The 13742-nt window shown below is 43.0% G+C and overlaps 3 protein-coding genes across 12 annotated transcripts in view; 2 read left to right on the top strand and 1 right to left on the bottom strand.

Moving 5' to 3' along the window:
* LOC123813074 (single-pass membrane and coiled-coil domain-containing protein 2-like) overlaps positions 1-9331 on the top strand; it is a 107166-nt gene extending 97835 nt beyond the window's left edge. Inside the window, exon 6 of the mRNA XM_045830124.1 lies at positions 9190-9331. Within this exon, the coding sequence (XP_045686080.1) occupies positions 9190-9331 (142 nt within the window). The remainder of the gene's footprint in view (positions 1-9189) is intronic.
* The window catches only part of PPFIBP1 (PPFIA binding protein 1), a 159067-nt gene that overhangs the window by 59645 nt on the left and 85680 nt on the right, over positions 1-13742 (top strand). The gene's annotated exons all lie outside the window — the stretch shown is intronic.
* Positions 9657-11060, bottom strand: CUNH12orf71 (chromosome unknown C12orf71 homolog). The gene is made up of 2 exons (XM_045830123.1): positions 10527-11060; positions 9657-9971 (listed from the first exon to the last, which is right to left on the bottom strand). Exons 1-2 carry the CDS (start codon positions 11058-11060, stop codon positions 9657-9659), a joined length of 849 nt encoding a protein of 282 aa, XP_045686079.1.

Below are 13742 nucleotides of genomic sequence, written 5' to 3'. Positions count from 1 at the left end.
TGCCTTGGCCTCTCATCATGCTTGGGAGCTTTTCAATAAATCTGTAATTGGATGACTGTTTTGTTCAACAAATAATAAACACAATCTCAACTTTGGGAGACGGTAAAGAAGACAGGATGGGACTCTCCATTGATGCTTCTAGTTCTATGTGTGGAATTCCTGGAGCGAGGAAGCCGGCTCTCAATAAACACACTGATGTCGGAAGGTGTTTCCTGCTTGGGGAGGTTAGCTTCTGCAAAGGGAAACATGTTTCCTGAGGCATTCTCAAAAGTTTTGGATGGTTTGGTGGGATTTAAATCATGTCATTGTTTATACAGTTTTAGAAATTAAAGAGTGGATTATTTGCTGAGAAAAGTTGGCTTTTTGGCTGCATGGTCTAAATAGGTCTTCCCTGAGGTTCACCACAGAACAAACACCCCAGGCACCAGATTGGGCTTTTTGTGTTGTTGGGGGACATTAACGGAGTGTCAGGCAGGAAGTAAACGGCCCTCAAGAAGTAACAAGCCTTCAAGCCTAGGGCTTGCAGAGAAAACAGCAGCACCTAAAAGGACCTGTGTACATTGACCCACAGCACCCCCTGCCTGCTGACCCCTCCCCTTTCCTCCCCTGTCCACGGGCAGAGCCACAAGCACTTTGTGAAACTGTGTCTGAGTGGCTCCAGAGGCACAGAAAGTACCGAATCTACCGCAGTGTTGCAGGATCAGAATGTGACTCCTGTTTCCTCACTTTGCGGCCCTCCTGAATCCTCAGAAGATAGAGGTGGAAAGAAAAATCAGCGTCTTGTGGCTGATTCTTTGCTTTCTTTACCTGATATTGTACAGTCGATTCTTGCTATCATTTCTATCAAGTCTCCCTGAATATTGACTTAGCGAATACTGAATCATTGTTTCAGTATCTTGAAGGGCATATACAGGCTTAAGATCCTTGAGCCACAGCATTTGCCACAGCATTTTCTCAATCAATTAATACATAACCTTGTTTCTGTTTAAAGTTACAATAAATTTAATATTGTTGATTCGAGGACAGTGAACTGATACTATAATTCATGCCTGCACAAGGCTTATCTAATACCTGCATTTCTCCGTAAGGCACCTCACAGCTGTCTTGCACTTAGGAACACTAGACAGCATTGCAGCCATACGCTTAGGGGCCATTTTAAACATTGAAATCACCAACAAAAAGCCCAAAAATGTGAAAAACAAGGACACTTGTTTATAGTATGAAAGCTGAGCTGAAACAAGAAGGCAGAGTTCTCGTTACTTGACTTCAGCTGGGACCGTGTTCATGGCCAACTCACATTTTTTGCTGCCCTGTGTATGTCTATGAATGGCCACAAAAGCACTGCTAGTATTGATGTCAGGGTTACGAATAAATTTTAGTGAGTGGGCATATTCATAAATATCTACTATGTAATATAAAATGATACCAATTATTGTGACAGGAATCCCCCCACCCCGCATCCCTCCCAGCTCAACTCTATAGTTCATGTAGCAGACTCATCATTTGAGGTAAAAATGAGTTACAGATTGGCAGTGTGACCAATATCCAGAACACGTTTTTAAACAACCTCATGTAAAGTGAAGACTGTCAAGGAGAATTTGCCCATTTAGTAAATCCTGTTGTTGAACAGATGACAGTTTACACTCTGCCAGGCTTTGAACATCCAGAGAACAGGAGCAATGTCTTGTGTATCCGCATGTCCTTGGTATGAAGGGTGACAATGGCCAGTGCATAAGGGGACGTCAGCGAGCTAGTGAGCACTAAATGAATGAATGAAAGAAAGAGCAAGGAGAAACCTGCTCATGATGCCTTAAAGGGCACCTTAGGAGGCTGATACATCTTTTCAGCTTAGGTAATTTTCTGTCCAGTGTTTATGTCAGTGGTTACTAATGGTCAAAAACAGTAGTGTATTAAAGGTGGTGTAGCATGGGGGTGGGTATCATAGCTGGGTCTGAAAAGGGAGCACCAACCGTACTGAGAAAACTACTTAAGGGCTAGAACAGTATTTAACTCTTCCATCTTGCCTTGGAGCCTGGCTTAAAGTTTGTTCTTTGTCTGATACTTCTGCTATCAACTTCTTTCCACTTTGGCCCTATTCCCATGCCACTATTAGAAACGTCTCTCTAGAACGTGGATTTGATCATCTCAATCTCTTGCTTCAAAAGCTCCATTCTCCCCATAAGATACAGATCAAAACACCTTACTGATCTAGTTCCATGTCTGCACTTCAGACTTCCCTCTCTTACCATGGCACTGAAGTACACCCTCTGCTCAAGCTATACTGAACTTTCCACACTCTTTCCCAAGCATGCCTTTTAGGACGTGGGGCCTTTGCCAGTGTTGTCAGCTCCTTCTCCCAGGTCTCTCTCAGCTTCCGTGCTGTGTCTGTTCTGTGAGAGGCCCATCTCCCCGACAGGTATGAGCTCTTCGAGGGAAGGCTCTATTATTCTCACCTTTGTGCACAGCCTCTGGCATGTTCCTATTCGGTAAATATATTTAACCAGTGAATCAACCTAAACATTATCTGGAGGGTTTGGAAATGTGAAGCTTTAAGAAATTATTTTAAATTAAAAAAAAGGGTAGAATATCGTTTTCTGAGTACAGACAAATAGAAAGATGTGGCCATTCTTTCGTTAATTAGCTTTGTCTATTGTAGAAAACTGAGCTTTTTCCACTCAGGAAACATCTATACCAGTGATTTTCAACCAGTGTGAGGTAAGAATTTATCGAACATGCAATACCTGAATGTTTAGTCAGGTGCACTGACCTCTATCCCTGAGACTTTCAAATAAAAAAATGACAACAGCCAAAATAATGACTGATGGTTGTGTATGAATCATAATTATACCTATTTTTTGTCAGATTGGCAAAAAATACATTTTTTTTTGGTGTGCCACCGAGTTTCAGGAACTTGTTTTTGTGTACCAGAGATAAAAAAGGTTGCAAATCGCTAGGTTCCCCTGCCCCCAATATAAACATCTAGGGATTAGACTTAATTAAGATAGAAGCTAGTTAAATTTTATATGAGAGGAAATGACATTCAATTTCAGATACTATCTATTTAATTATTTCCTGCAGATTAACCATTTGTTTCAGCAAATGTTTATCATGGAGCTTCTATGTACAAGAAACTGAGCCAAGGGCTTTGGAGCATGAAAAGATAAGCAGAACACAGGGGCTTTTGTCTGGTGGGAGAGGAAGATATGGAAGCACATTTTCTTAAAACAGGATGAAATATGCACTTGCTGCAGGTAGTGCTAGGGTAGAATAAAGGAAGGTGAGATTATTTCCAGCCTGCGCAGTTTTGCAGAAGAGCTTGAATTAAACCTGGGCCTTGAAGGGTCATTTGGGGGTAGCTAGGTAGCAGGGCAAAAATGAAGGAGTAACATGGTTAGAGTAGGTCCAAGGAGAGGGAACCGTATAAACAGGCACTGAGGCCAGAATGCACAGGGTGCAACAGCAGGAGGGAGACTAGTACTGCAAGGAATGTGAGGGTCCGGGGAGGAGCATTGTTAAATAAGACTGGAAAAGTATGTCATGCTCCTATTATAGAGGATTTAATGGTAGTTTCCTTGGACTTAGTTCTGTAGTCATTACGAGTCCTGGCAGATTTTTAAAACAAAGGAAGTACATGACAGCAACTAGCAGCAGCAAAAAATTTGTAAGCACGTACTATGTGTCAGGCACTTTTACTAAATCCTCATCACAACACTTAGAGGTTAGTCCTGCTGGTGTAACGTTTTATAGATCAAATGGAAAGTCCAGAGAGGTTAAGTAACTTTTCAAACATCTGCAGCAAATCAGTGGGGACCTGCGATTTGAAGGCAGGAAGTCTTGTATAAGAACTTGGGTTTTGAGCCTAGGAGTGATGAGGGAATTCACGGAAACTCTGAACTTTCTGAATTGTTTGCAAACTGTTTGGTATATATGAATGTGGGCATTTGCTTAAGAAAAAAAATCTAAATCTATATCTTTAATCATACAAGAGGTATGCACCAAAAAAGGATGATAAGACTGGCATCATTCTCTTTTCTCCCAGTGAGTTCAGTGCACTGTGTAATGACTTTACACTTAGGCTGGAAGAAGCAGAGCAATCTGGCGCTGCTCAAAATAAAAGGAAATGTCACAATAACTTGCAGGAATTGCTGTTATAAGTAGCAAACTCTTCCTGATTGTGAGAAACAGAAAAAATGTCCAAGAAGTTCTTTTGAAGGTAAACATGAGATATCAAGGCCTTGAAATTTGTGATTAGTTGAGGGCAGAGAGCCTAGCTTTCTGCTGGGAAAACATTATTCTTTTAAATGTCAACAAAAGCTAAGTAAACTGCTGAAACCTGAAATGTTTTTGAAAAATGCCCAGATGCTAATCTGCTTTCAAATGGACCAAGTTGTCTTTTTACAGTGAGAGGGACTTACGGGGCGAGCATGTATTGACCCATGAGACTGAAAATGCCTTGTAGCCAGTGGTGAACCCAAAGACAGGTGCCCGGATAAACGAATGAATGCAGATTAAGGAATTGCTCATCTTACATTGCTTGAGAAATCACATTAATACCTAAGTTTTATTTAGAGTAAAAATGTTCATGCTTTAAATATGTAAATTTTAAAGATATTTCTATCCCACAAGTCTAGCAAATATAGTACTTTAATAGTAGAGGTCTGGGTTTCCTACTTAATGGAGTTTTTCTAATAGCTTTCTCATGTTTGCTTTCTCATTTCTATTTTATTTTTTTTCCTGGACCATTTGAAAGTATCTTATATACAGTCCATCTTTATATCTTTACAATCATTAAAAAGTACCTTTTATCATAGTTTTGTAGATTTGATCAAGGATTCAGTCAAGGATTATAAATAGCCTTTGGTTATCATGTCTCTTTAGTCTCCTTTATGAATGGTCTCATCTTCCTGCCTTTCTTCTTTTTCCCTATTTGGTATTTCACAACATTAACTTGTTTGAAAAGTCTAAGGCAGTTGTCTGGAAGCATGCCTTTCCGTCTGGGTTCTTCTCACTTGGTTTCCTAATGATCAGATTCAGGTTAAACATTGCTAGCGAGAATACACTGCTTCTCCTCAGGAGGTACTCGATCTGATGTTAGGCAGGCTGACTTGAATCCCTTGGTTAGGTTGGTGTTCGCTGGACCTCTCCATTGCAAAGGCCCCTAATCTTGATAACTGACAAATAATTCGTGGGATAATTCTTGGAGACTGTATATGCATGTCTCGTTCCCTACCTGCCAGTCATTCATTCACCTGGTAGTTTTAGAATTCACTTTTCATGCATACGTGTAACAGTTATGTTGGTGGTTTGCAATAGGGTGCTCACAGAATTTTTGAAGTCCCTTTACTGGAGAAAAATTCTCCTTTTCATCCCCATCCCTGTTTGGGAAAAATATTTAGGCCCCAAAGACAGGTAGCAGAGGAGTTGATGAGACTGAAACTGAGAACAGCTGTCTAAACATATGTTAACATTTATAATGTGCAGAGTGTCTCCTCTTACTGTGCTAGTGTGTGTACAGGAAAGCTGAGAGGGGGAAGTGCGGGGAAGGGGGAGAGCGTGCACAAGCATGAATGCTTCGTTTTGGGGGTTTGCACTTAAAATAATGTTTATGGATGCAGATGAGGAAAAACAAATTGCCATTCTTATTTCCTTCTACATTGGAGAATTCAACAATAATGAGATGAATTTTCATACAACAGTCATAATCTGAACAGATATTTGATGTTTGCCTTCTCATTTGAAAGTGCCTCAGAAGTAGTTCTTCATGAGGCTTGTTAGATTGAAATCGAATGGGCATCAAAACCATGGAATTCTTTTGAAAGGTAGGGGGGTAAACAGAAATTGTTTAGTGGGAGCTTTCTTGATCTGGGCTTCTAATCCTTTTGGGAATTTATCCTAAGGCTTTTATACCTACCCTGCTCCTGACTGGCTCACTCAGTGACTCAGTGCTATCTGATGAGGATCTTATTTCACCCTTGAAAGCAGTGTTGTTCTCTGTTGGGGTCTTAGGGGGTAGCAGGACAAGCTTGACTTTAGGCAAAATGCAATATAAAACCCACCCATCCATCTTGAAATTAGAGAGTACCCTGCATGCAATGTAAGGTCTCCCACTTGCATTGCAGTTCGTAATGAAAAGATGTTTATTTTTGAAGCACTTAACTATCTATCCTACCTAAACAAAACTCTTCTTTAGATACTGGGGTGAAGACCTTACTAGGCACTCTAAGAATTCATTTATAATTTGCTTCACTTTTCTTTTCAGTGTTTTGTAAGAGGATTTTGGACACTATTTTTGTGATAGGTAGACCTAGGCCTGTGCCTTCTCTTAGCCATGAATTTTCACATTGTGTCCTTAAAGTCTGGCAAAAATAGTTTGCCTCTGTTTTGCTGGTATGGTATGATCTCATATCACTTTTTTTTTCTCTCTCATTGGGATCCTGCCAAGTAAGGCTTGGTATGGGGTGATTTATAAAATTTACATTAGCTTATTCCATTTCTATGTTTGGTTAGAGCTCAATACTCCTTATGTTTCCTTGATGAGTTCTCACACTATGTTTCTGGCATATCTTATGGTATTGTTATTGGTTCTAGAATATGAATGTAGGCAGTACCTTGCTAATTCAAGCAGCTGAGCTTTATAGGCTGCAAGGTTGAGCAGTTCACTTGAAGGAATCATTTCAGTTTTGAGTCTTGAGACAGTGGATCCCCAAAACTAATTGGTTTATTAGATTAGCATGTACCTGGCAAGTATAATAATTCTGCAGGAGGCTTGAGGTTACAGCAAAGCTAGTGTCTTTCTGTGACTATTTCCAGTGCTCTTGATGTGTAGTGTGCCTCCCCCAGCCCCAGCCCCAGCCCCAGCCCCAGGCCCAGCCCCAGCCCAGTGTGTGTGACACAAAGCAGGGAACCTGCTCACAGTTGGCACGCAGCTGATAGCTTCATACTGTATTTGACACCATCATGAACGAGAAAGTTCTGAAATATCTCCTGTTTTTAAACACTTGGACTCACACTCTAAGCATGATGCCAAAGAATATTTAGCATTTTAGTTCTTTGCAAAGAATATTTATTATAAGGGCTTGTAAAGTACAAGTGCTTGAATCACAGGGGTAGGTTCATACTTGTCAAGCAGGTTTCTACAACACTGAAAACTGTACAGGGTTTACTTATTTAGTGTGGGCAGTCTTTTAAAACAGTTGATTTTAGTTGAGTTTCTCTTAGAGCTTGACTTAATTACGAGAGAAGGAATTAAAATGGCAACAAAACTGTGGCTGCATGTGCTATGATGGAAGATACTGTCTTCCTTCTAGGCGTGCCACAGTGTGTGGTCTAAAGCAACACGGAGGCTCCATCTATAGTTGTTGAATGACATTTTCAAATTAGTTGCTAAATTCCTCTGGTCCTCGGTTTCTCCGTCTCTCATCACCACCTCATTTGACCTTACACAGATTGCCATTTTCTCTTCTTCCTGCCACTCACCCCTCACCCCTTACGCCCGACACTGTTCCTGCTCTTAACATTGCTGGGCCCGTAGAGGTGGAGAGACCAGTCTGTACCAGGTACTGTGTTAGGATCCTGCAGAACTAAGGCCTGGCACTTGCCCTCAAGAGGCCAGAGCCCAGGATAGGTGCATTAGTCATGTAGAGAGGTCCGAAAAGTCCAAACCATGGTGTGAGGCTGGCAGAGTGGGGGCTGGGGGCAGTTTAAGGAAAGGCATGGTCAGCTTTACCTGGAGGGATCAGACTTGGCCTCATAATAACCCTAGAGCAGAGGCATTAAGGACAAGCTCCCCTGGCAGTGGGGGAAAATTCTCCAGGGGGTGGAGAAGGTAAGTCCTATGTTTTGTGTGTTGGCCAAGAGTGTCCTGTTGGGGATTTTGGTGAATATAATTAAAAGATCTAGGAGAAGAAGAGAGCAAGGCATGGTGAATGCAACTGGATGCAGGGGATATGCTGCAGTTTGGGAAGGAGGGGCAGATGCTGGATCTGGAAGGAAGTGAATGCACATCTTAGAAGAGGTGCAGTAAAGGGCCTCAAAGTCTTGGTGAGGTCAGACAGCAAGTGAAGGCGGAGGAGCTGGTCAAATGGAAAGATGTGCTCAGTGAGGCGGGTAAAGTGAGGAGCCTGACTCGAAGAGACTCAGGGTGGGAGCAGGGGCATACATTGCTGAGAAGGCCCTGTTCTTGGATCTCTGCCCTCTCACTGACCTGTCTTTCCTTGGGCAACATCCTCTCCGCTGTCTCTCACGCACAACCAGCCCACATTGCCCACTTTACCTCCACTGGCTTAAAGTAACCACATTTGTTACTCAAGGAAACTGGATATAAAACCTTTTAAAATCAACCTTCCCATGTTTGAATTGACTATTTTTTAGTGTCCAGTGTGCACCTCATAAGACTGTTCTCACCCATACCCCTTTATAGTCATGTGTCTGTATGGCTTTATCTCCTAAATGATAAGCCACTGGAGCCCACTGGCTGAGTTTGTTTTTGTTATTTGCTTTGGGCAAGTACCTGGCACTCCTATGTGTAAATATTTGTGGAAGAAAGGAAGGAAAAGGGAAGGAAGGGGATAAGGAAATTGAAGTTGAAATTGAGGGAAAGAAGGAATTTGAGACTGAAGACTTATACACTTTACCACCTGAGCTCTGAAGGTTATGTAGATTGCAGTGGAAACCGAAGGAGAGCCCATGAGCACCTGTGGGGGATGAGGAGGACGGTAGTGGTGCAAACTAGGGAGCTGAGTTAAGAACAGTAATGGGGAGAGGTCAGGGTAAGAAGGGTGAGTATGTGCAGCCTTGTTCAAAGAAGTCGACATTTCGAGGAAGGTTTGATGACAGTTATAAAGGAATTTTAGAGGGCACAGTGGGGAATGGGCTGGGAGGGGACCTGGTTGAGTCAAGATACACTGAAACCCACAACTTTGGATAAATACTGCTTCTATGGGAAATATGTCAATGAGATTGACTCTTCAACTCTTACTCTCGGAAGTCCCTTGGATGGAGGCTTCGTGGGAGAACAGATAATAGCAGCAACAACAATAATATTTATGAAGTGCTTGTGTTACGTCATTTAGTCTCACCACAGCCCTATGAGTCTGTATCATCATCTTTCCCATTTCACAAATGAGGAAGAATGGGTAAATGGCATTCCCAGTCCTCACATTGCTCCTAATTCGGCCACTTATTTTATAGTCAAGGCAGCACATGCTGGAACCAGCCAGGTCCCCTGGGAGCATCAGGACCTCTGTCTCAACACCTGAAGCCTGGCCAGTTGAAGGCCTTCCTGGTGGCTCAAGCAAGTGGCACCAGCGGAATCCTGCTGCCACTTGCTTGAGCCCCAGAAGTTCAGCCGAAACCATACTGCCACACTGGGAACCTGATGGGTTTTACTGCTGCCTTCTGAAAACAGGGGTTTAGTTTAATGGTAAAATAGAGGTAAATACAATAAGAAAGGGGGAGAGAAGAAAAGAGCACCTTCATGGTAGGAAGAATCCTACTCCTTAAAATTCCAGGAGACTACATTTCTGTCTTCTAGATAACATGTATACTTTCAGCCCGAGTCAGCGGTGAGCTGGAAGAGGAAGGCATGGATAACAAGAATATGGGTTTTGTTTATTGGGGGGAAAAATGGACTCATGGGGATCGAAGAACAGGGGCAGTCAACAAGTTTTAAAATCCGGCAGCACAGGGTGTTCTAATTCAATGGATTCTTGAGGTTGGATTCTCTTGTTTCTGTGAGAGAGTCTTTTCTTTTGTGTTGGCTGACAGGGGTCCTCAGTGGCCTTCTGGGGGTGCTGTCTTCCCCAAAATGAGAGCACTTGCTGCCTGAGCCAGCGGAAGGCCCACCTGAAGTTGAGGCAGGAGAGGGCTTGTGTGCTGGCATGACTGTCCTCCTCCTCCTCCAGCTGATCTGATGAGCTTGAGGAGGTCTCTGCGGTGCCTGTTCTTTCGCTGCCACTTGTTTGGCTTATTGTCTGCCAAGGAAATGAGTGATGGGTAAGGTATGTGTCATCTGGACACCATGGGGTCCATACTTACCCATTTATGTGGCTCAAAGCCCTTTACCAAAAAATAACCCAACTGTAAATGTAAAGTTTCCATGCTCATTAATACTGTACACACACACACACACTCATACACACACACACACACACTTTTTTGTGGTCATGATTATTAGCCTTTACTTTGCTTTCCTATCCTTGTCTCTCCCTCAGTGGTTCTTACTAATTTGCCTTCAACTCCACCCTGACCGCTTTCCTTGCTGTTATCTGTCTCCCACTACTCCTGGCCATGTGAGACACCCAGAGGGCCACCCTGCTTCATTGCAGGTAGCAATGCTTCCTGCCTTCCACCCTGGCCCCTCCATCAGGCCTGTCCCATGCTGGCCTGTGAGGCATCTCTGGGCCCACCTGAGCAAGTTCATGTTCCTGAATCCTTGGAGGAACCTGTGGAAACTGGATGACAACCTCGTTTGCTGGTGGGTCGAGTGGGGGCAAGCCTTGGCAAGGGTCGTGCTCTTGATGACTGACCTGCGCCATGTGCGGGGAGGTGCTGCCGGACAGCTGCACATCTTCCTTTTGAGCAGGTTCAGGGAACACAGACTCATCATCTTTGTCATCTCTCTGATTTTCTAAAAATTGCTCAAGCTTTTGCACAAGACCATTCAGTTTGCTGAGAGTCAGTTGTGTCTTCTCTTTGGGGTACTTGTTTATCCACAGGCTGTCTCCATGGAGACCCCAGCTGATGACGGAGTCTGAATGGTTAGAGCTCATGTCAGTATCACAGGCCAGGGTGATGCTCAGTTTGCAGAATTGCTCTGGGTCGTCCTGAATGTGGTCTTGTCTCTCCAGGAGTCTCCCTCCAGTGTCAGTCTGCCATGACCCTTGGAAAGGAGGGACAGAATGGATTGAGGGACCCTCGGCAAATGTATCCTCATGGGAGACTGTGTTCTCGTAGGCAAAGGTGTCCTCACCGGGGTAGTAGCCCACAGAGAGGCTCAGGCTCGATGCGGAGCTGTGGCCCTCCGTGTCAGCACAGCTGCTGCTGGAGAGTGAGTCCGCCATGGATTCAAAGGCTCAAATGTAAGGTCTCCCTCATCTCAGGAATCTTCAAAAGAAAGAAAAAGTGCATGAGATTGGTAAGATGAAGAGGGTTGTCTGTGCATGTAAGCAGTGACATTATCCATTCCTTTTTCCATTTGGAACTATCCCACTCCGATAGACGTTTATCCTGTTTTGCAATCTCCAATGAAGGGCAAAAGAGGCAGCCCTCCCCCTTAAAAAATCTTTCTTTGTATAACAGTCCTTCTACTAAGCATCTTTGCCTGATGCCTCACATCTTTGGTCTTAGTGCAGCTGGGTGAACTTATAAAAGAAAAATGATCATTGTATAAAATTTTAAAAATATAAAAAATATAAAGATGACAGGTTCAATTCTCAGTCAGGGCACATGCCTGGCTTGTAGGCCATGGCCCCCAGCAACCACACATTGATGTTTCTCTTTCTCTCTTTCTCCCTCCCTTCCCTCTCTAGAAATAAATAAATAACATATTTAAAATATTATATATATAAAGATGAAATTATCTCTTTGTTCAGAGATAATTATAACCTCATAAAACATTTTGGTGGATTTCCTTATAATTTTTTTCTTATGTACACACATTTATACATAGACATACTCCCATTCACATACATATGTGGCTATGAATGTCACATCTGTTGAAACAGATTATTTTATGGCATAACCTACAATAAACATATATTTGGGAACTCTGTCGTTTTCAACCACTTTCTTATTAATATTAGGTGGTGTATATTGTTTCTAATAAATAAATATGCAGTAAACCCCCTTGTCTATAAGTCTTTGTCTCTATATTCCTGTGTGTGAGTTTAATGGATCAAAGAGCACAAACATATTAAAGGCTCCTGACAGTGGATACCAAACTGCTTCCAGAAAGGTGATAGTCATTTAGATAACCATCCCCCCTACCATCTGATGGCATTTTTTTGTCCAGCTTTTCTTACTATGGCCCAGTAAGTTGGAGGGGGGGCAGGGAAGGAGGATACACACACACACACCTACGTGCACTGTGCAGACTCTGCTGGTCTCTGGCCTGGTGGCTGCCCACATGAAATACATGCTGTCAACTTAGCCTTAAACTCGATGTTCAAAATCCTTCAGCTCCTGTGTCTCCATGGCTAAAAGTATAACAGCCAGAGGTCTGTGTTCTGGACTGTTGGTTACCATGGCAACACAAAGATCCATGTTATAGTCAGACAAATGGAAAGAGAAAAAGGGGATAGAAAGCCACAAGAGCTATCCCTTGCTTCCAGAATATTCAATTACCATACCATCCTGGGCTGAAGAGGATTCCTCTTGAGGGTGAAGGATGGTTGCTTCTACAGTGGTGGTTATTTCCCTCTTACTGTGTAGGTGTCTAAGATGCTTCCTATTTCAAGGGAATTTAGAGCCTATTTGGTGAGGTGGACATAAACATGCTGTTATAGCACAGAGAGGTAAGTGCAGCAATAGAACTTAAAAATAATGGGGTAGAAGAACAAAGGGGGTGCTTGTGTAACCTTGGTTGAGATTGGTATAGAGGAATCAGGAAAAGCCTCCTCAGGAGATTGGGTGGTGATGTTCATTTATCAGGCACTCTTCCAGGCAATTCAAAGTATATTGAAATACTTGACATGGTTAAAACAAACAAAATGAAACTTCTAATGGACTTGGCAGCATGAAAATGATTGCTTGGCTTTAATGAGAATGGAATCAAAAAGTTTGCACTGGGTTGAGGGATGAATGAGGGGAGAGGAAGTAGGAACGGTGGACAGAGACTGGGCTTTTGGGGTGTCTGAATGAGAAAGCGAGAGGATGGTGCAGGGTCAAAGTTAGTTTCTGTACACACCTGCAAATAAAAAGAGGGTAAGGAGTCAGTACTGGGGAGAGTTCAACATGTAAAGGTTGGCTGCTTCGTTTGCAGAAAGTAAGGGTGGGATCCATGGCATGGGAAGGCGGGTTGGTTGTGATAAAAGGAGTGTATTGTTCCATGATGTTGGAAGGGAAAAAATGAAAATGGATGTGGCAAAATTTGGAGGAATGCATTGTTAAATACCACATTTTCTTCTTTGAGATTTTCAGCTTCTGCCTTATTCCTGAGATTAAATCAGCATTTTTAAAAAACACCAGATCTGGTAGTTGGTTCTTTTTCTTGTTCTCCTTGTTTCTGACATTATCTTGACTGCCTCTTCAGTAACAGGAAGTGTCTTGGTCCCTCTGGAATTGCTTTCTTTGTCTTCTTCTTCCCCTGGGCATCCCTGCCGCTTGCTTGCTCACCACGCCCTCTCACCTCCCAGGCTGCCCTTCCCTTAGCCTCTGTCATTAACCCTTCCCTTCCTACAGCATCATGCAATTATCTGGGAATTGGTCAGATAATAGCTCCACAGTGATCCAGTCTGGTCACTTTGCTTTCACCGCTGTGGTGTTCTCAGTGGGTACTTCGTGGGTGGAGATAGTAAATCTTTCCTTGTATGTTTCAGAGGGGGAGAGGGAGGGGGAAAGGGAGAGGGGTTTTGAAGACAGGTGTGGGTCCTCATGTAGGATTGAAGGCTCTCAGTTGCATAGACTAAACCAAATAAACCTTTTCTACAAGCAGTTATCATGGTCAATGTCACTACAGCAGCCTCAAGTCTGGTCTAAACTGTGAGGCAGTGCGAGACTGTTCTAGTCAGTTCGGTCATTTTTAG

Source organism: Phyllostomus hastatus, unplaced genomic scaffold (assembly GCF_019186645.2).
Source record: "Phyllostomus hastatus isolate PE091 unplaced genomic scaffold, TTU_PhHast_1.1 phas_scaffold_93, whole genome shotgun sequence".
Classification (NCBI taxonomy): Eukaryota; Metazoa; Chordata; class Mammalia; order Chiroptera; family Phyllostomidae; genus Phyllostomus; species Phyllostomus hastatus.
Note: the sequence above shows the minus strand (reverse complement) of the source record. Positions and strands in the feature narration are given on the sequence as shown.

Coding starts and splice junctions, on each gene's coding strand:
- CUNH12orf71 (XM_045830123.1), bottom strand. CDS start 11,060: ATGGCGGACTCACTCTCCAGCAGCAGCTGTGCTGACACGGAGGGCCAC. Junction 9,972..10,526: donor CCTCCCCGCACATGGCGCAG/GTCAGTCATCAA, acceptor TTTCCTTGGCAG/ACAATAAGCCAAACAAGTGG.